Source organism: Callorhinus ursinus, unplaced genomic scaffold (assembly GCF_003265705.2).
Source record: "Callorhinus ursinus isolate GAN/ISIS: 27379988/994484 unplaced genomic scaffold, GSC_fseal_2.0 scaffold35, whole genome shotgun sequence".
Taxonomy (NCBI): Eukaryota; Metazoa; Chordata; class Mammalia; order Carnivora; family Otariidae; genus Callorhinus; species Callorhinus ursinus.
Window position 1 is genome coordinate 7,423,433 of NW_027397097.1, and position 25,980 is coordinate 7,449,412.

General features: G+C 39.0%; 1 protein-coding gene and 1 pseudogene across 1 annotated transcript in view; one reads left to right on the forward strand and one right to left on the reverse strand.

Moving 5' to 3' along the window:
• The window catches only part of GAB2 (GRB2 associated binding protein 2), a 183,381-nt gene that overhangs the window by 43,918 nt on the left and 113,483 nt on the right, over window positions 1-25,980 (reverse strand). The window contains exon 2 of the mRNA XM_025848504.2: window positions 8,047-8,347. Within this exon, the coding sequence (XP_025704289.1) occupies window positions 8,047-8,347 (301 nt within the window). The remainder of the gene's footprint in view (window positions 1-8,046; window positions 8,348-25,980) is intronic.
• LOC112806184 (large ribosomal subunit protein uL4-like) lies at window positions 16,575-18,124 on the forward strand (annotated as a pseudogene).

The window sequence follows — 25,980 nt, forward strand, 5'->3', positions numbered from 1 at the left end:
AACAGGTGATGGGGATTAAGGAGGGCAATGAGCTGCGATGAGCACTGGGTGTTGCATGGAAGTGTTGAATCACTATATTCTACACCTGAAACTAATATAACACTGTATGTTAACTATACCGAATTAAAATAAAATTAAAAAAATAAGATGGATCATGCTACCTTGCTAATTTAGCTCTCAAAGGTTAATATTAATGTATAGACAGCACTTTACTCTCTAAATGGTCCGTTCTTGGTGACTTAGAAACTTCCTGCTTTTCCCTCCAGCTGGCTATTTCGTGACCTACAAGCCACTGTGGTGAACAGCTCTGTGAAGCAGGGCTAGGACCAATGAGGAGTTAAAGCACACAGCCCACGGATGGAGTTAAAGCCTTGGACTGGAGCCCCAGCAACACTGCTTTCTGCACTGTTCAACCCTTAGCATCTTCACCCGAGCAAGAGGGATAATGTTGCAGCCCTGTCTACCTTATTTTGTTTGTTTCTTTACACTCAAAGAAGACTGCATTAAGTGTTTTGTCATCTGTAGGTTCCTCTAATAACACCAGACACTTAAATCATACCCTGTTCTTCTTGACCTAGAGATAGAAAAAAACCATCACTACCACAACCACTACAGGGAAAACAGTGTTTTCTTACCTTCCTCCCAACAACTGATAGGGAGCGTCATCTCCACTTTATAGATGATCAAACCTCAAAGAGATAAAGTTACTTATTCAGTGCCATAGAGCAACTAAATTGCAGGGCTGGGACTCAAGCGCAGCTAGTGTGCCCTTCAGAGTCCATGTGAGAACAGCTTAGTTGCTGAGTACATAAAGGAGGGAAGGCACAAAGGGAAGGAGGAGTCCTCAGCTCAGAGGATTCAAAGGGGTGAGGGCTTCCTAACAGTGGATGACTCCTGAGTCCATGAATAATTCATCAAAGCTCTGTGCTGAGAGCTGGTTCTTTTTGTGTGTGGTGCATCTGGTCAGGGACAGCTGCCTACCACTGGGCCACAAATGTGAGGACTTGGACCCGCCTGCTCATAAACACAGCTCAGAGAAGCTTTCTGCTCCCTTACTCGAGGGACTGAAGGCTATTTTGATTCCCAGAGGAAGATGGGGTTCTGATTTTTGCTTGTGTGCTTGCATGCACACTGCCCCTCCCCCTCCCACACAAACACACACTAAATATTCTTGATATTCTTGGAATTGCTTTTCCTTCCTGAGCATCATCCCTGGTTTTCTTTTGGAAAGAGTTCTCTGTCAAGAGGTTGTTTCCTCCACCGTTATGCCAATATTCAGACTCAGTTTCACTCCTGGTCTGTTCTTGATCCCAGACATTTCTGGCTAGAATATGCGAGGAATTGGAGGGTGGCAGTATATAGAAGCTGGGGGTGGCAAGGCGGCTTTAAAAGAAAAGACTCCATCTGCCATAGAACCTCTTCCAGATGAAAGTGAAAAACAGAAGGTTGTTTTTTTTTTTTTAATGGGTCCCATCACAACTCTTACATAAAGAAAGAAAGAGGGTGTATGTGCTTGAAGGAGGCTTCCCCAGGAAGAAATTTCTTCAGGACCAAGCAGCGAGCTGGGATACTGCATTGCACAGCTCCAGGGGACAGCTCTACACAGAAGACAATGCGAATACTCCTCTGGGGAATATGAAACTTGAGGGGCTGTCAGGGGTCTGAGATCTGTCTTGCTGAATCCATAGAGAAGCAAAGTCATTGGGCGAGAAGATAATTTTATCTCTATCCAACGAAAGGAAACTGGGACTTTATTTATCTTTTTTTTGAAGATTTTATTTATTTGACAGAGAGAGACACAGCGAGAGAGGGAACACAAGCAGGGGGAGTGGGAGAGGGAGAAGCAGGCTTCCTGCTGAGCAGGGAGCCCGATGTAGGGCTCGATCCCAGGACCCTGGGACCACAACCTGAGCTGAAGGCAGATGCTTACGACTAAGCCACCCAGACACCCCGGAAACTGGAACTTTAAGGACATGACCTGTTCATATAACCCCAGAATTGTGATTCAAATTCAGGTATCCTTACCTCCAGCCTACAGATTCACCAGTAGAGTATGATGACTGGTTTAGAGCCCTAGAAGTTACTAAATTCTTGGCATATTCCAGCCAAAAGATGTGAACAAATATGGGTTGGTGGGGAGGGAAACCTGAGTCAGCTCCCTGTGGAAGGGGTCAGAGAGCACTTCCATCCAACACGTAGTGTCCAAGGGAGCAAAAATGCCTGGGCTTGGGCCTGGCAGATGTTTGTATTTCAGGAGGTCAGAGATAAAGCACGTATTATAATACAAAGTCTGACCTGGATTAGACTAGGCTCCTGGCTCTGTCATTTTCGAGCTATGTATTTTGGGCCCAAACTGCTCCTACCGCAGAGGATTCCTACAGATTTCTAGTGAAAATTTATGCAGCGCTCCTACTTCACGCAGAGTAGATGCTGAATATATAGCTCCTACTGTTTTCTTTTGTGGCCACTGAGGGTTAGGTGTCAGTACAGGGTGCTTTCCACATAAGGTGGCTGCTGACACAGACACCCCAGAGACTGGGTTCTCAGTAAGCTGCAGCACAATGAGAGCAGTGTTGTATTCAGGAAGCCTCAGGGACAGAAGACAGTGGGGAGCCCATGTGAACCCGGCTGAAGCAGGCGTGAGGACAGAGAGGAGCTGTAATTGTGAAGTGCTAGGCAGGGAAGAAGTACTCAGTCTCCTTACTTGAAAAAAATGGGAGCATAGTTGATAAAAGTGATGAAATGAAATAAGTGAAAGTAGGTAGTCAAATGTTAATTTCCTTCCTGCTTTGCCCCTGCACCTGACTCTCAGCTAAAAAAACCCCACTGATTTGGGTGATTAAATTTTAATTTAATTTTAAATTTTAATTCCTTATCTGAGGGTTTTATAGATATAACCCATTTTTAAGAAAGTCTCTAAATTAAAATATAACCCATTATGTGGCTGAATCTTTTAACACACCAGATTCTCCTATGAGAGGGAAGAAAAGCCTACTGTCTTCCTCAGAAAGATCTCACAAAGAATCCTAACTTTCTGTCACAGACAACTAACATCCTTGCCCTGGTAATGAAACCATCTGGCATCTAATAAAATAATCCCCTTAAAAAAAGAAGTCAAAGGTTTAAGGGAATATATTTTTTAATTGACAAAGCTGGTGAAAAAATACGGACTTGATTATTTGTCACCCCCTGACAAGCTCCCCTCTCTCAGTGAGCTGGTGGCGTGTGGGCTGGGGTCTCCAGCCATGGTGATGCCTCTATTCCAGCACTCCCCTGTGGCTGCCTGGTTAGTGGTCTGTCATTTCCACTAGGCTATGATATGTGAGCACTGGAACCTTACTGGTCATCTCTGTAACCTCCGTGGTTATAACATAAACGTTTGCTGGATGAGTAATTGAATAAACAATGTATGCATGGGTGAATGAATCTTCCTACCAAAGAAAGCAAGCCCAGATAATGTGGTTCCACACATTTGTATTTGAACTGTACTTAAATCCTCTATGGTAAAAGTAAGGATTCAGACATTAATTACTTTTAAAATATGTGATTAAAAAATATATTTGCACCAAGAGTAATTTTTGTCACATCTCAAGGATATTTCTCTTGGTAAAAGCAATTTACTCATATAAATCAATGGAAGAGAATAGAAAAACCCAGAAATAAACCCACAATTCTATGGTCAATTAATCTTTGACAAAGGAAGAAAGAATATGCAATGGGAAAACTACAATTTCTTCAACAAATGGTACTGGGAAAACTGGACAGTTACATGCAAAAAGAGTGAAACTGGACCACTTTCTCACACCATACACAAAAATAACCTCAAAATGAATTAAAGACCTAAATGTGAGACCTAAAACCATAAAAATCCTAGAACAGAACACAGGCACTAATTCCTCTGACACTGGCTATCGCAACTTTTTCTAGATTGGTCTCCTAAGGCAAGGGAAACAAAAGCAAAAATAAACTACTGGGACATCATCAAAATAAAATGCTTCTGCACAGCAAAGGATGCAATAAAAAAAAACCTAAACTAAAGGCAACCTACTGAGTGGGAGAAGATACTTGCAAAAGGCATATCTGATAAAGGAGGAGATATTTGCAAATGGCATATATCTGATAAAGGGTTAGTATCCAAAATACATAAGCAACTGATACAACTCAACACCCAAAAACAAATAATATGGGTTAACGAAGGGGCAGGAGACATGAACATGTATTTCTCCAAAGAAGACATCCAGATGGCAACAGACACATGAAAAGATGCTCAACATCACTACTCATCAGGGAAATGCAAATCAAAACCACAATGAGATATCACTTCACACCTCTCGGAATGGCTAAAATGAAAAACACAAGAAACAACAGGTGTTGGTGAGGATGTCGAGAAAAAGGAACCCTCGTGCACTGTTGGTGCGAATGCAAACTGGTGCAGCCACTGGGGAAAACGGTTTGGAGTTTCCTCAAAAAGTCAAAAATAGAATTACTCTAGGATCCAGCAATCGCACTACTGGGTATTTACCGCCAAAATACAAAAACACTAATACAAAGGGATATATACAGTCCTATGTTTATAGCAGCATCATTTACAATAGCCAAATTATGGAAGCAGCCCAATGTGTCCCTCAATAGATGAATGGATAAAGAAGATGTGGTGTGTGTATGAAGACTCCATTATATATATGGAACATACAATTCCATATATAAAAATAAATATAAATATATTCATATATATTATAATGGAATGAAATCTTGCCATTTGTAACAACATGGATAGATCTAGAGGGCATAATGCTAAGCGAAACAAGTCAGAGAAAGACAAATACCATACGCTTTCACTTACATGTGGAATTTAGTAAACAAATGAGCAAAGGAAAAAAAAGAGAGAGAGACAAGTTAAGAAACAGACTCTTAACTATAGAGAACAAACTGATGCTCACCAGAGGGGAGGTGAGTGGGGAACGGGTGAAACACGTGATGCGGATTAAGAGTACGCTTATCATGATGAGCACTGAGTAATGTATACAATTGTTGGATCACTATATTGTACACCTGAAACTAATATGACACTGTACGCTAACTATAGTGGAATTAAAAACGAAAGCAATTTGCTTTCTGATTACTTCCTCCCCATCTCCCAATCATACCTATTTTCTAAAAAGCTGAAGTATTCTTTGGACCTCTCTCTCACGTTTATGAAAGCTTTGAGCCTGGGGTGGGAGAAGCAGTCTATGGTTTACCTCCCCTTGTTCTTTTGATTGCTTTTTTATTCTCCTCCTCGTTTGTTTCTTTTTCGCATGCAATGAGCTTTTTATTCCTTCATCAGGAACAAAATAAAGGGAAAAACAAAAAAAAATCCATGACACCTCTAAATGACAAAGATTTGGGGAAAACAGGAAATTCCATATAGGAAACAAAGATTATACCAAAGATTTTTCAGGGTAAAATGGGGACTCATGATCCTTCTGCAAGGAAGACGAAAGTCACAGAATTCCTAGGCTAGGACATCTAGCTCAGGCCCACGGGTGGCATAATTTGGAGAGCCCAGTGCCAAGTGAGAATGCGGCCCGCTCAAAATATAAGAACTTTGATACAGATAAACAGAAAGATATCTCATGTTTATGGATTGGAAGAATTAACATTGTTAAAACGTCCACACTACCCAAAGCCATTTACAGATTCAGGGAAATTCCAATCAAGATTCCAATGGCATCTTTTTACAGTAATAGAAAAAACAATCCTAAAATTCATATGGAACCACAAAAGATTCCAAGTAGCCAAAGCAATCCTGAGAAAGAACAAAGTTGGAGGCATCATACTTCCTGATTTCAAACTATATTACAAAGCTGTAGTAATCAAAACAGTATGGTATGACATAAAAACAGATACACAGATTGATGGAACACAACAGAGAGCCTCACCTGTATGGTCAACTAATATTTGACAAGGGAACTAAGCATACCCAGTGGGAAAAAGATAGTACATAGTGTTTCCAAAAAATGGTGCTAGAAAAACTGGGGGAAAAAAAAAAAAGGAAACTGGAGCCCTATCTTATACCATTCACAAAAACTAACTCAAACTGGATTAAAGATTTAAATGTGAGACCTGCCTGAAACCATAAAACTCCTAAAAGAAAACAGAGAAAATATATTCCTTGACACTGGTCTTGACAATGACTTTTTTGGATATGACACCAAAAGCACAAATAAGAAAAACAAAAACAAAAAATTGGAACTACATTAAACTAAAAAGCTTCTGCACAACAAAAGTAACAACAAGATGAAAAGGCAACCAAAGAAATGGAAGAAAATACGTTTTTTCAAACCACATATCTGATAAGGGGTTAATATCCAAAATACATAAGGAATTCCTACAACTCAATAGCAAAAACAAAAAGAACAAATAACCCAATTAAAAAATGGTCACAGGATCTGAATAGACATTTTTCCAGGGAAGATCTTCATATGGACAAGTTACCTGAAAAGGTGTACAACATCATTAACCATCAGGGAAATGTAAATCAAACCAAAACCACAATGAGAGATCACCTCACACCTGTTAACTGGTTATTATCAAAAAGATAAGCGGTAAGTGCTAGCAAGGATGCAGAGAAAAGGGAACCCTTGTGCACTGCTGGTAGGAACGTAACTGGTATAGTCAGTATGGAAAATGGTATGGAGGTTCTTCAGAAAATTAAGAACGGAACTACCATATGATCCAGCAATTCTACCTCTGGGTATATATCTGCAGGAACTGAAATCACTGTCTCGGAGAGATATCTACACCTCCACATTCACTGCATTGCAGCATGACTTACAATAGCTAAGACATGCCAACAACCTGCATCCACTAATGGATGAATGGACGAAGAAAATTGTACAGATGTAATATTGCCCAGACAAAAAATAAGCAAGGGTGCCTCAGACCCTTGCCACTCAGAATGAAGTTGTGAAAAGACACTCATGCTTAGGTCCCAACCCTGAGATTTATAGTGAACTGATTTGGCATGGACATTTTAAAAATTTGGCATCAACATTTAAAAAGTGCTCCTCTTTAATTCTGTCATGCGACCAGGTTTAAGAACTACTGATTTAGGTTCTCCACCAGCCTCAGAAAAAAATCTGTTTCTCAATCATTCCAAAGTTGGGGATGAGTGCAAACAAATATCAAAGAGCTTTTCTGCAACTTAAAACTCAGTTAAAAATGTTGGGCTACTCGGAGCTCCTGGGTGGCTCAGTCGGTTGAGCATCAGACTCTTGGTTTCGGCTCAGGTCGGATCAAGCCCCACGTCAAGCCCCATGTTGAGCCCCAGAGCCCCACGTCAGGGTCCACGCTCAGCGGCAGATCTGCTTCGGGCTCTCTCTCCCTCTTCCTCTGCTCCTCCCCCCACTTACACTTGTTCTCTCTCAAGTAAATAAATCTGAAAAAATAAAAAGTTAGGCTACTCTTTTGTGAAAGTCAACAAAACCCAAACATATATCAGTATTTCCCCCTTTCTGTCCTGTCCCCTCCCAAGTGAATATAAAAGAACACTGGATTATCCACCAACAGTAATCACAGAGGACCCCAAACCAAAAGAAAAAAAAAAGTGGCAAGTATAACTGTGCAGGATGGTCTGAAACAGATGGGCTAGAACAGCCAGAGGTGGACCAGAGAAGGAATCCTGGTGAGAGCTGCCCTATGGGATGAGTGATAGGTAAGAGCACTAGGAAGCGGAGGCAAGGGGGGAAAGGGGCAGGGCTGACATAGGGGGTGCTGTTGAAGTACCTGAAGAAACACCACAGAGTACCTTAGCTCAACATAATCTCAACACATCTCAGGTTCCCATCAGAATGTCATCAGGGCCAGGGGTCCCGCTGGTATTTGGCCAAACCCTTCACAAGCTTACTCTTTGCCTATTACTCCTCTGCAGAGAGGAGAGCCTTTAGCTGCAGTCTGCTGTCCTTGCTCAAGGAATCCGAAGGCCTTCATCGTAGCCCCAAGGGCTAAGCCCCGTCCAGGAAGCACCCTGCCCCTTGGGAGAAAGGTCCGTGTTTGTTCTCCTACCTGTGCTCTCCTCGGCCTGATTGAAGCCACAGATCTGGCAGATGCTCTGGACCCACTTATTCATGTCCTCCTCTGTCTCAGCCACCAGATAAAAGGTGCGCTCGCTGGTCTTGATGTCAAACACAAAACTATCCTGCAGCTCCTTCTTGTTGAAGGTCAGGCCTGCGTCCACCTGCTCACAGAAGTTCAGGTTGATGATCCTCAAGGGCTTCTTTGAGTGATCATTCTTGTAGTATTCCAGAACATCTGGGTCACCGCTCATCCGGCCGCTCCGCAGGATAAACCAGCGTTTCTTCCAGGCCTGAACAGGAAGGGGGAAGAAGGAAAAAAAGTCATTGGTTATTTCAAAGCCTCTCACGGGTGTTCAGAAATCACTAGGTTAAGGACAGGGACTGTTGCACCTGCAGGCTGAACATGGCCCCTATCTCTCTTTCATACTTCCCTAGAGTTTAAAAATTAGAGCATGATTTTAGAATGCATGTTAGTGCAACACTTCACTGTGGAAACAGGGTCTTATCACTATGAAATGAGATGTGGCATCCCATTTTTTAGATCAAGAAGTTAGATGGAGACTAAAACATTTTTGAGCAATTATTCCCTAGGCTAGAATACAGACTCAAACTCATAGTACTTTTATTCAGGTGGAACTTGCAAAACCATAGCATCTCAGTATATGGATGGGGAACCCAGCAAGGCGTGGTGAGTTGAAGCAATGTCACATAGAGCAAGGAACAGAAAAACAAGTTCCTGAACTTTTAGTACATTGTGCTTTTTACCAAATGATGATGCCTTGGAGGAGTCACATAGAAAGCCTTCTAAAACTTCTCCAAAGCACAGAACTTTAGGATTTTTTTCACTATCTTGCTCACTGTGATAGCCCGAGTACTTACAACTGGGCCTTGCACATATTAAGCACTCAACGTGTATCACTGAATAAACTCCTTGTATCATGCCATACAATAGAATTTAAACACTTGATTACATATTTTCTTATGCTGTCTTCTACATTCCATCTCTTCAACAAGACTGTGTCATCTGTGAGCAGACACCACTACAAAGCGGTAAAAAGATGTTACATGTAACAGGGAACTTTGGGACGGGTCGATGTTTAACCACTGACTTGCTGTGTGATCTGCAGGTTAAGTCACTTACTGCTTTGGAGCTTGCTTCATGTGTAGAATGAGAATCAATATCACCACTACCTGCCCTCCCTACCTGGCAGGGTTTTCATTATGCAAATGTACCTAGAGCAACTGGTACACAACCCTGAAGCACTACAAATGCCAAGGACTGGATTATTGTATTGCAAGTGGGCCCCCAGGCCACCCCAAAATCCTACCACGGTTACATAGTCTATGATTTTCTCTTGCTCTTTGGCAACAGTCTCTGAACTTCTCTCTCTTTAAATCTCCAGCATGCCCATTCTTTTTGTTTCATGAGAAAATATAAGCAATTAAGAGAATTTACACAGGCTCCAGCACCAAATTTATCCATCAGCCAGCATCTGCAGCAAAGTAGCCTGTTACTAGGGAGCATGCACAGTTCATCTGATCTAAAGCCAATGTCCTTTCATTTGTGTGCCCCTTCTCACCTACAAGGGGACACCACTCTATCATTCTCCCGTTCTCTGGAATCACTGCGTTTTCCCTTCCCACTAGGATCATTCCCATCAGGATATCAACATCCCCCATCCTGGGAAAAACAATTTATTTTTTTTAAAGATTTTATTTATTCATCTGAGACACAGAGATAGAGAGAGAGAGAGAGAGAGAGAGAGGCAGAAGCAGGCTCCTTGCTGAGCCAGGAGCCCTATGTGAGACTCGATCCCAGGACTCTGGGATCATGACCTGAGCCGAAGGCAGATGCTTAACCATCTGAGCCACCCAGGTGTCCCTGGGAAAAACAATTTAAAGCTCAGCTTCTTCCCATATCCCCCTCCAACTCTGGCCCAGTTTTCTGATCCACTTTACAGTAAAACTTCAAAGAGTTTTCTGTACTACTGGATCTGTGTTTCCTCTCTTCCCATTCTTTTTTGGAATGCAATCTAATCAGGCTGCCCCACTCCTACCACTGACATAACTCAACAAAGGTCTCAAAGACTTCGAGGCTGCTAATGCAACTTTTGGGTTTTACTTGTTCTCTCAGCAGCACCTGATACTGGTTTGTTCTGTCCTCTTTGAAGCACCTTCTTCCCTTGGCTTCAGAACTCACCCTCAATTCCCCTATCCCTCTGGCCTCTCTTTTTCAGGCTCCAGTGCTGGTTCCTTCTCATCTCCCTGACCTCTAAATATTGGAATGCTCCCACACTCAATTCTCAGACCCTTTCTCTTCTCTCTCTACACCCACTCCCTAGATTATTTTATTCAGTTTCACAGCTTTAAAAACCATCTACTTGCTGCAACTCCCAAATTTATTCCTCCAGCCCAGATCCATCTATCGAACTCCAGAGTCTTATATCCAACTCTTCACTAACAGGCATCTTAAACCCAATGTGCTCAAAACTCTTCATATCCTCCAAGCCTGTTCTTCCTGCAATCTTACCCATCTCAGTTAACAGTAACTCCAGCCTTCCAGGTGCTCAGACCAAATTCCTGATGTCATCATTGACTCCTTTCACATTCCACATCTAATCCAACAACAAATCCTATGGGTTCAAACAGTTCAAAATACATCTACAATCTGGTCTTTTTGCACCTCCACTATTATTCACTGGTCTAGCCCACTATTTTGGAGTCTTCCTGCTTCCACCCTTTCATCCTGCAACCCAGGCTCCACATGGAAGCTGATATAAATCAGATCATGTCACTTCTCTGCACAAGTCCCCAAAGGCTTTCCATCTCAGAGTAAAAACCAAAGTCTACAAAATGGCCAACAGGTCTGACTGATGGTCATCTCTCTCCCATGCTACATCTTTTACGCCATCTCCTGCCACTCTCTGCCTTGGCCATTCTGCTCTCGACACACTAGTCACATACTTCTGCCTCAGAGTCTTTGCTCTAGGTGTTCCGTCTGCCTGGAATACTCCGCCCCCAGACATCTTCTCTTCAAGTCTCTATTCAAATGTCCCATTATGGGGGGGAAGGTAACATTCCTGATCACCCAATCCTAACACTCTCTTTCCCCCTACTTTGCAATACTGGTCTTACTACTACTTACATCACCTAAAATACTGTATTTTTGTTGAGTGTCTGTATCTACCTCCCAAAATGTAAACACCAGGGCAAGGATTGGTTCTTTTTATTCCATGCTGCATCTTCAGTGTTTAGAATAGTGCCTGACATATAGCTGGCTATCAATGAATATGTACTGAATTAATTAATTGGCTAATCATTTTCTTAAATGAACTCCTTACAGCATCTAGTAGGTTACAGGGATATAACTGGTGCCTAATAAGCCTTACACTGAAATGAAGAAAAGGTATAGACAGATAGGATAGAACTGAAGAAAATTAAAAAAATAAGCACTATCTATTTACAGTTACCTAAAATCTTGCCCAGGCCACTGCTTATAGAATTCTGTGTGTGCTTGTGTGTGTGTGTGTGTGTGTGTGTGTGTGTGTGTGCGTGCAGCAGGTGCATGCATATACAAGTGTGTGGGTAGCAAGGTACATTTTAAAAATGTATTGTTAATAGTTTAGCTTGCGTTTCAGTTCATGTGTCCTCTTCAGGGCTTGTCTTTGTAGAAAGAGCTGTCTCCAAATCACTGGTGTGCAGGTGCAAGTATAAACACACACAGACACACCCTCATAAACAAGAAAAAGGTGTCTGCTACAGATAAAATCGGAGCCTGTCAGGTTCTGTTTCCAAGGAAGTGGTGCAGGCTGATAAATGACTGCTTATCAAATGCCGATAAATTTATGCCAGAGCAGGCAAGGCTGCCTAGTCTAGTCCCAAATTCGCATCCCTCTTCTGCCACACCACTTTCTCTCCAAGTCAATGCACCTTTAAAAAAAATCAAACAACTGAGAACCAAGTATAACCAACTCCAAAAAGTCCAGCTCCAATGACAACTTCTCTGATCCTCTTAGCTGAAATGGACGTCTACTTCCTCTGAACCTTCATACACTTTTTATGTACTTTTTATGACCTGTCATTTTCTACTACATATTACAGATATTTTTGGTATTTGTTGTTTCTTTCCAAGTAGATTATGAACATATCCTATTCTTCTAGAAATCTTTATGGTAGACATTTGCTAAATGTTACTAAGCAAGGGTCTTTATTACTGAAACTCTCTTATCTCTCTGGCCTCATTTATGCCTCCTTCCTTCCTTCTTTCCATTCATCCATCCAACAAATATTTGTTTAGTGCTTACTATGCTGCAGGCATTATTCTAGATGCTGAGGATACAGCATGAATTACCAGTCTCCCAGAACTTACTACAGGTGCATAACAAATTACAAATTATTCTCCAAATATGCCACATAATTGCATGGCTTCATGTCATGCACAAGCTACTGCATCTTCCTAGAATAACTTTCATCTCACTTTGTCTATCTAGAAAATTCCAATGTCCCCTCAGTGCCAGCTTGTATCACTTCTCCTAGAAGGCCTTTACTAACTTCCCCAGGTAGAGCTGGTGCTCCTGTCTTATACTCCCTTAATAAACTGTGCTTTCTTTGGCATTTCTCCCCTCAACTTTGGCATTTCAACTGTTTATATACCTTCCACCCCTTTAAGCTTTGAACATCTTGGGGCTAGAGTCCCATGTAGTCAAAAGTTACTTGGCAAAATGCTTGACCTATATGAGAACTCAGTAAAGATCTGTTGACTTTCTTCATTCTATAAATATATTAATTTACTCAAACTAATAAATGCAGTTTAAATATATATAAACGTTCACAGTAAGAAGTAGGGAAGGAGGACAGCAAGAGAATTACAGCAAAGAGATTAAGAAAGATAAAGGTATACTGTGTATTCTTTATGATGTGAGTTCTTTAGCATCTTGTTCCCTTCATTCTGTCAGGAACAGTGGCCATGTAATAAATATTTATAAGGAAATCTGGGACCTTCAGCTTGAAAGTGTCCCGTGATACATAAATGAAAAATTTACCATTGGATTACTGACACATAATTCAAGAAGAACATGAGAACATGAGTCCTGAATATGTTATTAAGAAGAAAGCTTTTTTAGGACTGTTCTTTTATCTATACAAAATCACTTACAAAAATTAAGTTAAAATGGATCATGGACTTAAATATAAAATACAAAGAGAATTCAGCAAGATATAAAAAGAATTATGTAAGATAACGAAGTCGGGTTTGTCCCAAGGACATAAAACTAATTCAATATTCAAAAATCAATTAGTGTAATCCACTATACTAACAGGCTAAAGAAAAACCACACGGTCATATCAATTGATGCAGAGTAAAGCATCTGACAAAATTTGACACCTATTCATAATAAAAACTCAAAAAAATAGGAAGAGAGGAGGAGCTTCCTCAGTTTGATAAAAAGCATCAACAAAAGATCAACACCAACATTATACTTTGTAATTAATGCCTTTCCCCTAAAATCAGGAGCAAGGCAAGGATATCTGCTCACTCTCACCACTCTTATTCAACATGGTGCTGAAAGTTCTAGTCAGGGCAATAAAGAAATAGATACAAAAGGCATACAAATTAGAAAGGAAGAAAAAAATTGTCCCTATTTGCAGAAGACATAATTTTCCACACAGAAAATCCCAAGGAATTTAGAAAAAAAATATTCAAGAAAAACTCCTGGAACTAATAAGTGACCTCATCAAGGTCACAGGATATAAGATGAACATATAAAGATCAATTTGCTTCTACATACCAGCAGTGAACATGTTGGGGATAGAGAATAAAAATAAAATGTCATTCATAGTTTGTTTTGAAACAATGAAATAGGTATAAATCTAACAAAATATGTATAGGACATGTATGCTGATAGCTATAAAATGCTGATGAAAGGAAAAAAGAAAACCAAATGGAGAAGCATACCATGTTCATGGATTAGAAGACTCAACATAGTACATCTCCCCAAACTGATGCTCAGATTTGACATAATTTCTATCAAAATCCCAGCAAGAGTTTTTGTAGACGTAGACAAAATTACTCAAAATGTATATGGGAAGGCAAAGAAAGTGCGATAGCTAAAACAATTTTGAAAAGGAAGATAAAAGAGGGATTGTTAATTCACTAGATTCCAAGAATTATTATATACCTACAGTTCTCAAGACTATGTGGTGTTGGCAGAAGCACACACACAGAACAAAGGAATAGAACAGAGAACCCAGAAACAGCCCCACACAAATATGCCCAACTGATTTCTGATGAAAGTGAAAAAGCAATTCAGTGCAGGAAAGATGGTCTTTTCAATAAATAATGCAATTGGGCATCCATAAAGAAGTAAATGAACCTCAATTTAAATCTCACCTCTTATACAAGAACTAACTCAAAATGAATCATGGATTTAAATGTAAAACTACAAAACATTTAGAAAAAAAAAAAACTGTGGAGGAAATCTACCAGATCTAGAGCTAAGCAAAAGTTCTTAGACTTGACACCAAAAGCATAATCCATAAAAGTACAATCTTATAAATTAGACTTCAATGAAATGTAAAACTTTTGCTCTGCAAAAGCCTTTGTTAAGAGGACAAAAAGACACATACAGACTGAAGGTGAAGGGATGAAGAAAGATATTCCACACAAATGGAAGTTGAAAGAAAAGCCATAATGGTAATACTTGTATCAGACAAAATAGACTTTAAAACAAAGACTGTAACAACGGACAAAGAAGAGCATTACATAATGATAAAGAGATCAATCTAAAAAGAAGATATAACAATTGTAAATATCTATGCACCAACACAGGAGCACCTAAACACATAAAGCAACCAGTAACAGACATAAAGAGAGAAACTGACATTAATACACTAATGGTAGGGGATTTTAACATCCCACTTATAACAATAAATAGATCATGCAGAGAGAAAATCAATACAGAAGCAGTGCCTTCGAATGACACATTAGACCTGGAGGACTTAACAGATATATACAGAATATTCTATCAAAAAAACAGCAGAATATACTTTCTTTTCAAGTGCACACGGAACATTCTTGAGGAAAAACTGACAGGCCACCAAAAAAGTCTCAATAAATTTAAGAAGACCGAAATCATATCAAGTATCTTTTCTGACCACAGCAGTAGGAAACTAGACTCAACTACAATAAAAAACAAAACTGGGGCACCTGGGTGGCTCAGTTGATTAAGTGTCCGCCTTTTGATCTCAGCTCAGGTCTTTATCTCAGGGTTTTAAGTTTGGGCCCCGCACTGGGCTCCATGCTGGGCATGAAATCTACTTAAAAAACAAAAAACCAGAAAAACCACAAACACATGGAGGCTAAACAATGTGCTACTAAATAACCAATGGGTTAACAAAGAAATAAAAAATGAAATAAAAAAACACATGGAGACAAACAAAAACGAAAACACAATGGTCCAAGATCTTTGGGACACAGTGAAAGCAGTTCTAAGAGGGAAGTTTATAGTGATACAGGTCTACTTCAAGAAATAAGAAAAATCTCAGGGATGCCTGGGTGGCGCAGTTGTTAAGCGTCTGCCTTCGGCTCAGGTCATGATCCTGGGGTCCTGGGATCGAGCCCTGCATCGGGTTCCCTGCTCAGCAGGAGGCCTGCTTCTCCCTCTCCTGTTCCCCCTGCTTGTGTTCCCTCTCTCGCTGTGTCTCTATCAAATAAATAAATAAAATCTTAAAAAAAAAGAAATAAGAAAAATCTGAAATAAATGATCTAACTTTCATTTAAAGGAACTAGAAAAAGAACAAACAAAGCCCAAGGCTAGTAAATGGAAGGAAATAATAAAGATCACAGCAGAGATAACTTAAGTCAAGACTAAAAAAAAGTAGGAAATATCAATGAAATCAAGAGTTGGTTCTTTGAAAAGATAAATGAAACTGATAAACTTTTAGTCAGACTCATCAAGAAAAAAAAGAGACGACTCAAATAAAACTAGAGATGAAAGAGGAGAAATAACAACCAGTACCACACAAAAAAAATAAAAGATTGTAAGACACTACTATAGAAAATTATATGCCAACAAACTGGACAACCTACAACCTACAAGAAAAATATTCCTAGAAACACACAATCTTCCAAAACTGAATCAAGAGGAAACAGAAAATTAGAATATGTTAATTACTAGTAACAAAATTGAATTGGTAATAATAAAAAAAAACAACAACTCCCAACAAACAAAAGTCCAGGCCAAAATGGCTTCATGTGTGAATTCTACCAAATATTAAAGAAGAGTAAATACTTATTTTCTCAAACTATGCCAAAAAATAGAAGAGGTAGGGAAGCTTCCAAATTCATTCTATAAGACCAGCATTACCCTGATACTAAACCCAGAAAAAGATACTGTAAAATAAAACTACAGGCCAATATCTCTGATGAACATAAATGCAAAAATCCTCAACAAAATATCAACACACCAAATTCAATAATGCATTAAAAGGATCATTCATCTTTTTCCTATAGGAGCCACAGGGTTGAGAGGAGCATGACCCTGTCCTCTCCATGTGATGGTGTGTGCTCCTCCACTGACATCAGTGTACTCTGAAAAGGGGCAGTCATCCGGCAAAAATGTTACTTTGCCTGCTGTGTTCAAATCTCCCATTGACTTGATATTGTGGACTTTATTCACACTAACTTGCACAAAAACAACAAATAGTTATATGCTGTAACTGAATTAGCGGCATCAAGCCAGCTGAATCTTGGGGTACTGGTAGAGCCGTGGTTCAAATTCCCAGAGTTTGAGGCAGTGAGACTTACCATTCTGGCCAGAGTGCTTTCGGAAATATGTGTCGCGGGGGCCACATGTTTGCACCAACCAAAACGTGGCACTGTTAGCACTGCAGAATGAACACAACACAGAAGTGATATGCCATCTGCTCTGCCCTGGCTGCCTCAGCCTTACCAGCACTGGTCATGTCTAAAAGTCACCGTATTGAGGACGTTCCTGAACTTCCTTTGGTGGTTGAAGATAAAGTTGAAGGCTATAAGAAGGCTTAGGAGATTGTTTTGCTTCTTAAGAAACTTAAAGCTTGGAATTATATCAAAAAGGTCTATGCCTCTCAGTGAATAAGAGCTGGCAAGGGCAAAATGAGAAACCATCATTGTATTCAGCACAGAGGACCCTACACCATCTATAATGAGGGCAACGGAATCAACAAGGCCTTCAGAAACATCCCTGGAATTACTTTACTTAATGTAACCAAACTGAGCGTTTTTTAACTTGCTCCTGGTGAGCACATGCCATATTTCTGCACTTGGACTGAAAGTGCTTTCTGCAAGTTAGATGATCTGTATGGCAGATATGGTGTAAGCCTGCCTCCCTCAAGAGTAACTACAACCTTTCAATGCATAAGATGCTTAATATAGACCTTAGCAGAATCTTGAAAAGCCCAGAGATCCAAAGAGCCCTCTGAGCACCATGCAAGAAGATTCATCACAGAGTCCTGAAGAACAAACCACTGAAAAATCTGAGAATCATGTTGAAGTTAAACCCATATGCAAAGTCCATGTGCCGGAACACCATTCTTTGCCAGGCCAAGAATCACAAACTCCGGATGGATAAGGCAAATTAGAAGCCAAATCATATGAGAAAGGGGTTCCAGGCAAGAAGCCTGTGGTAGGGAAGAAAGGAAAGGAGGCTGTTGGTGTTAAGAAGCAGAAGAAACTGGGGCGCCTGGGTGGCTCAGTCATTAAGCGTCTGCCTTCGGCTCAGGTCATGATCCCAGGGTCCTGGGATCGAGCCCCACATTGGGCTCCCTGCTCCGCGGGAAGCCTGCTTCTCCCTCCCCCACTTCCCCTGCCTGTGTTCCCTCTCTCGCTGTGTCTCTCTCTGTCAAATAAATAAAATCTTAAAAAAAAAAAAAAAAAGGCAGAAGAAACCTTTGGTGGGAAAAAAGCCTGCAGCTACCAAGAAACCAGCAGCCAAGAAGAAGACTGCAGAAAAGAAACCCACCACGGAAGAAAAGAAGCCTGCTGCATAAAAACTTAAATTTGTTTATTCCATAAAAGTCAAATCATTTTGGACAGCAAATTTTGAATAAAGACCTGATCAAAGGCAGTAAGGGGAAAAAAAAAAGGATCATTCACCACAGTCGAGTGGGATTTATTCCAGGGATGCAAGGATGGTTCAATATCCACAAATCAACCAATGTGATTTATCACATTAACAAAATGAAGGATAAAAACCATATAGTTATCTCAATAGATGCAGAAAAGGCACCTAATAAAATTCAATATCCATTCATGATAAAAACTCTCAACAAAGTTGGTTTAGAGGGAACATACCTCCACATAATAAAAGCCACAGATGAAAAACCCACAGCTAACATCATACCAATGGTGAAAAACTAAATGCTTTTCCTTTAAGATAAGGTAAAAGACACAGATGTCCACTCTTGTCGCTTTTACTTAATATAGTACTGGAAGTCCTAGTTGGCAGCAAGCAGATAAGAAAAATAAAAGGCATCCAAATTGGTAAGGAAGAAGTAAAACTTTCACTATTTGCAGATGACATGATACTACACATAGAAAACCCTAAAGAATTTACCAAAATACTATGAGAATTGATAAATGAATTCAGTAAAGTTGCATGATACAAAATTTAATATATAGAAATCTGTTGTGTTTCTATGCACAAATAAAGAAATCTCTTGTGTTTCTATGCACAAATAATGAAGTAGCAGAAAGAGAAATTAAGAAACAACCCCATTTACAATTGCACCAAAAAAAAAAAAAAAAGAAAAAGATAGGAATAAATTTAACCAAGGAGGCAAAAGATCTATACTCTGAAAACTATTAGAAAGTAATGGAAGAAATTGAAGATGATACAAATGGAAAGATCTATCGTGATCATGAAATGGAAAAATTATCAGTGTTAAAATGTCCATACTATTCAAAGCAAATGACAGATTCAATGCAGTCTCTATCAAAATACCAAAAGGATTTTTCACAAAATTAGAACAAATAATACTAAAATTTGGATGTTACCACAAAAGACCCTGTATAGTCAAAGCAATCTTGAGAAAGAACAAAGCTGGAGGCATCACAATCCCAGATTTCAAGATATACTAAAGCTATAATAATCAAAACAATGGTACTGGCACAAAATAAACACATAGATCAATCGAACAGGATAGAGAGCCTAGGAAAAAACTCATGCTTATAAGGTCAATTAACCTATGACAAAGGGGGCAAGAATATACAATGGGGAAAAGATATTCTCATCAATGGTGTTGGGAAAAATGGACAGCTACATGCAAAAGAATGAAATTTCTTATACCATACACAAAAATAAACTCAAAATGGATTAAAGACCTAAATATGAGACCTGAAACCATAAAACTCCTAAATGAAAACAAAGGCAGTAGTCTCTTTAATATCAGCCTTAGCAATATATTTATGGTTATTTTTCCTCAGGCAAGGGAAACAAAAGCAGAAATAAACAAGAGGGATTACACCAAAATAAAAAGCTTTTGCACAGTTAAGGAAATCATCAACAAAACAAAAAAGCAACCTACTGGGTGGGAGAAGATACTTGCAAATGATTTTTCTGATAAAGGGTTACTATAAAAAGTATGTAAAGAACTTACACAACTCAACGGCCAAAAAAAAAAAAATCCAATTTTTTGGATTGAGTATTTTCCCAAAGAAGACATACAGATGGCTAAAAGATGAATGAAAAGATGCTCAACATCACTAGTCATCAGGGAAATGCAAATCAAAACCACAACGAGCTATCACCCCACACCAGTCAGAATGGCTATTATTAAAAGAAATAACAAGTGTTGGTGAGGATGCAGAGAAAAGGGAACCCTTGTGCACAAAGGTTGGTGAAATGTAAATGAATCCTTGTGCACAAAGGTTGGTGAAAATGTAAACTGGTGCAACCACTGTGGAAAACAGTATGCTGATTCCTCAAAAAATTAAAAATAGAAATACCATATGATCTGGTAATTCCATTCCTGGGTATTTACTGCCCCCCCCCACCGAAATCCCTGAAAACACTGATTTGAAAATATATATGCACCTCTATATTCATTTCAGCATTATTTACAAAGGCCAAGATATGGAAACAATTCAAGTGTCTATTAACAGATGAATGAATAAAGATGTGGTGTACACACCCACAGACACCCCCCCACAAACACACAGACACATGAATGTCACCCACCCATTAAAAGAGTGAGATCTTGCCATTTGTGACAACACGTATGGACCTAGAGGGTATTATGCTAAATGAAGTAAGTTAGTCAGAGAAAGACAAACACCATATGATTTCAGTTACCGGTGGAATCTAAAAATCAAAAGGAGCAAACAACAATAACAACAAAGCAGAAACAGACTCATAAATGTGGAGAATAAACTGGTAGTCGCTGGAGGGGAGGAGAGTGGGAGAAATGTATGAAATAGCTGAAGGGAATAAAGAGGTATAAATTCCCAGACATAAAAATAAATAAGTCACAGAGATGAAAGTATAGCATAGGGAATATAGTCAATAATACTGTAATAATGTTGCATGAAGACAGATGGTTACACTATCATGATGAACACTGCATAATTTATAGAATTGTCAAATCTCTATGTTGTGCACCTCAAACTAATAACACTGTATATCAAGTATACTTAAATAATAAAAAATTTAAAAAGATAAAAAGACAAGCTGTAGAGTAGGAGAAAATATTTGCAAACCACATATTCAACAAAGAATAGTATCTAGAACATATAAAGAACTCTCAACACTCAACAGTTAAAAGAGGGAAACAATCCAATTAGGACAAGCGCAAAAGACATGAAAAGATATTTCACCAAAGAGAATATATAGATGGTAAATAAGCACATGCAAAGATGCTCAATAGCTTTAGCCATTCTGGAAACACAAATTAAAACACAATGAGATCTTATCACAGACCTATCAGAATGGTTAAAATAAAAAATTGTAACAACACAAAATGCTGGTAATGAGGCAGAGAAAATGCGTCAAACATTGTTGGTAATAATCTAAAATGATACAGGCACCCTGGAAAACAATTTGGCCCTTTTTGTTGTTGTTGTTTAAATGTTTTGTTTTGTTTTTTGGGAGAGAGAGCTCTCCCGACACAGGGCTCGATCTCATGACCTTGAGATCATGACCTGAGCCGAAATCAAGAGTTGACACTTAACATATGAGCAACCCAGGCACCCCTACTTTGGCCATTTCTTAAAAAGCTCAACATGCAACTACTATATACCTCGGCAATTGCTCTCCTGAGTATTTATCCCAGAGAAATAAAGATTTATTTCATATAAAAACTTGTACATGGTTAAGTTTTATTTATAAGAGCTCCAAATTGGAACAATCTAAGTGTCCTTCAATGAGAGAATGGCTAAGTAAACTGTAATATATCCATACCATAGAATACTACTCAGCAATTAAAAAAAAAAAGAACAAAGTACTGACACACACAAAATCTTGAATGCATCTCCAGAGAGTTAGGCTGAGTCAACAAAACCAATCCCAAAAGGCTACATACTGCACAACTGCACTTACCTACAATTCTTGAAATGGTAGAATTTAGGAATGGACAGATTAGTGGTTGTCAGTGGTTAAGAAGGGGCTTGGAGTAGGACAGATATGAGTATGGCTATAAAAGGGTGGTATGAGAGATTCTTATAATGATGGAAGTGTTCTGGATCTTGACTGTATCAATACCAACATTCTTGTTGTGATACTGTAGTATAGTTTCAGAAGATGTGACCACTGGGGGGACACTAGTAGAGGGTATATGGGATCTCTGTATTATTTTTACAACTACCTATGAAACTAAAGTTATCTCAAAATAAAGTTTAATTAAAAGGAAACTGCTCCATAATAGAATTAGAATGTTCATTGATGGGGGGTGCCTGGGTTGGTACAGTCAATTGGTTAAGTGTCTGACTCTTGGTTTCAGCTCATGTCATGATCTCAGGATCATGGGACGGAGCCCTGTGTCAGGCTCTGCATTCAGTGTAAAGTCTGCTTGAGATTCTCCCTCTCCCTCTGCTCCTCCCACTTGTGTTCTCTCTCTCTAAAATAAATAAAATCTTTAAAAAAAAAAAAGAATGGAAAAGACAGGAAATGTATTTGAAGAAAACCATAAGGAGGAATGACTATTTCTCAGAGAAGAAAAATAAACAACATGGAAAGAAAGGTTGTTAATAGCTGGCTAATGACTATGACCAGATCCAGCTGTCCTCAATCTTTCCCACTCAGGGATGGGGAGAGGACCTTAGGAAATCACAATGTGAAAATATGAGTGAACTTCAGAGTTCAGGCTTCTGAGCAGGAGGGCACAAAATGGAGTAGATGAAGAGTCATTTGTATTTCTCAACCTTCCCAACTATATACCAGCTCTAGGGGTTCTTGTACTGTAAAGACAAGGCATGATTCTTGGCCTTAGAGAATAAAAGTTCACAGATAGACAATAAAAATATACATAAGATGCCAACTATCATCTCTTGTTTTTCTGTGTAGCAGCCAGTCTCCAAGATAGCCCCTAATGAGTCTCACTTCCTAGTACAGCCTTATGTGGTCTCCTCCCACACTGAATAAGGATGACCAAGAGGATACTGCATAAACAACAGTGTGTGACTTTGAAGGCTAAGTAATTACAGACACGGCAGCTTCTTCCCTGTCCTCCTTTGGATCAGCTGCCATGTTGTAAGGATACTCAAACAGTACTGAGGAGGACTGCACATGGTGAGGAACTATGGCCTCCCTCCAGCCGTGTAAATGAGCTCTTCTTAGAAGCACATACTTCAGCCCCAGTCAAGCCTTCAGATGCCTGCAGCTGTAGACAACTTTCTGACCGCAATTTCATGAGCCAAATCCACCAAGCAAAAGTGCTCCTGAATTCCTGACTCACAGAAACCATATGAAATATTAAGTATTTATTGTTGTTAAAGCCAGTAAGTTTCAAGTCATTTGTTATGCTGCAATAAAGTAACAAATACATTCTACTTTCCACTTCCAGGGCTAGGTGCGTATAACCAAAGGTAACCACTGGGAGGAAAGCCTTGTTTATTTAGAAGACTAAAAGAGAGCCTAAAAGAGAGATTTAATAGGCAAATGGAATAGAGGAATCCAGAAACAGACCCATACATACTTTGTCACCAAATTTATGAAAAAGGTGATACTGCTATAGAGAAAAGAATGATCTCTTTAATAAATGGTGATAGGTCATTTGATAATTATAGGGAAAGATTCTTAATCTTTATTTCATGCCACATGTGAAAATTAATTTCAGATCATTAAAAATCCAAATGTGAAAGATACAGCAATAAAGCATTTAGAGGAAAATGTCTTCATGACTTTGGGGTAGGCAAAGCTTTCTTGAATACTCAAAAGTTACTAACACAAGAGAAAAAGTAATCAATGGTACTACATTAAATAGTGTCTGGCACCATCAAGAGGATGAAAAGCCAAGTAAGAGGAGATACTTGCAATACATATATTCAACGAAGGACTCATATTCAGAACATATAAGAAAAAAAAAACCTCCCACATATTAGCAAGAGAAAGACCACTTGATAGAAAAATTGGCAAAAGATCTGAATAGCCACTATACAAGAGATCCAAAAGGCAATAAGCATATAAAAAGATCTTGATTTCATTAGTCATTGGGAAAATGCAAATTAACACCAGGACACAACTGCCAGAATGGTTTTAACAACAAAGACTGATAATCATAAGCACTGGGAAGAATATGGAGAAACTGAAACTCTCATACCCTATTAGCAAGAGTGTAAATTGGTATAAACACTTTGGGAAACTATGGCAGTATCTACTAAAGCTGAACATACACCCCAGGACCCCACAATTCTACTCCTAGTAATTATGTACATATATCCACCAAAATACCTACCATATCATGCTTGCTTTTCTGCTCTATTTTAAGCGCTTAATGTGTATAGCCTAGGCTACTGTCATAGTTTCCTACCAGTTGTCCTAATTAAATGCTTACCAATGCATCCAGTTTAATCTTCCAGTTTAATCAGAGTAAAATTCTGATGTTACTGCTCCTACTATCCAAAATTTTCATGACTCTCCATCATCTGCACAGCAAAGTTTAATTTCTATGGCTTAGGGTTTTTTTTTTTAATTAAAAATTTTAAAATCTATTTTCAATGTGGTAAGATATACTGAACATAAAATTTACCATTTTAACCACTTTAAGTGTACAGTTCTGTGGCATTAAGTATATTCACACTGTTGTAGAGCCATCAATACCATCTTTCCCAGAACTTTTTCATCTTCCCCAACTGAAACTTTGGGTCCATTAAACACTAACTCCCTACTCCCCACTCTACCAAGTTCCTAAAAACCACCATTAAACTTTCTGTCTCTATGAATTTAACTACTCATAGATGTGGAATCATACAATATTTGCCCTTTTGTGACTGGCTTATTTCACTTAGCACGAGGTCTTCAATGTTAATCCATGTAGCAGCGTGTGTCAAACTTTCATTCCCTTTTAAGGCTGAATAATATTCTGTTGTGTGTATAAGTCACATTGTGTTTATCCATTCCATCTGTTGATTCACTCTTGGGTTCTGTGGCTCAGTTTTAGGGCCTTTACAATTTAGCTCAAACCTACTTTTCCCATTTCATTTCTACTCCTTTATTTATACTTTGTTATACACACACACACACACACACACACACACACACACACACACACACACACACTGTAACTATTCAAACCAAGTTGAATTTTCACTGTTCCCTAAACATACTTTTCTACCTCCACACTTTCAATTCCTCCTATCTGAAAAGCCTCCCAATCTTCCTTCTTTTCTAAATTCTCCAAAGTTTTGTTTATATTTCAATGCTATCCTGTAATGTTACCATTTTTGATCATCCTTCTCACAAGGTTCCAACATCTAGAGCTCTTTCAGAATAGAGGGTCTGGTCTTCCTCTTCCCCAGATCCTCAAATAGGGCCTTCCTCTAGCACATAAGTACTCTAATTATAGAATTACACAAAATAGCTAAATTTCATTAAAACACAAGTATACATATTTAGGCTTAACTATCTCATCATGAACCCATTTTTCCCATTTTCAATAATAAACTATATTAAGTCACTTAAAGTAGACAATATGAAGATTTAAAGGTATCACATTCTGCCTAATTCCTGGTATAACCCAACCAAGCAGAAGAAACATTATTAATTCAGATCAATGAAAACTCAAAGCGAGGGGCACAAATGCAGAGAAATGAGGAGAGCAGAATGAGGAAGATGCTTCAGAGTGGGATGAGAAAAGTTTCAGATCAGAGTGAAAATACCCAAATTACAGTCCTAGTTCTTGCTCTATAAACTTGGACAAAAATTTTTAACTTTCCTAAGCCTCAATAACCACACATATAAAAGGGGGAAAATACAAAACTAATATTAGTACATAGGGTAATAAGTAAGGCTTAAAAATATAAAAGCACCTAGAACCAGACTTGACATGATAGGTGGCAACTACATAGCTCTTGAGTCTAAAGCAGTCCAAGGAGACTCTGAGATCATGAAACTGGCAAGAGAGTTCTCACTATAAAAGATCCCTACATTTCCCACTCATTGTTCTTTCTACTTGATCATCATTAAGAAGCCAGCATTTTTTTCCTTCTTCGTGCCCTGTATCACATATCAGCAACTCCTCTGGGTTCTGCCTCTTTTGGTCAAAGGTATGACTTTTCTTCCAGTCTCAGGCTCAAAACCATCTACTTCCACTTAGTTCTTCCTGCTACTTCACTGCTCATGCCAAATCAACAAGCTCCTTTTACAGTATTCAGGAAAACAAGCAAAATTCTGCTCAATGTCTTGAGGGATATAGAAAAGAGGCAAGATCTAACCACTCCTTTCAAGTTATTTAT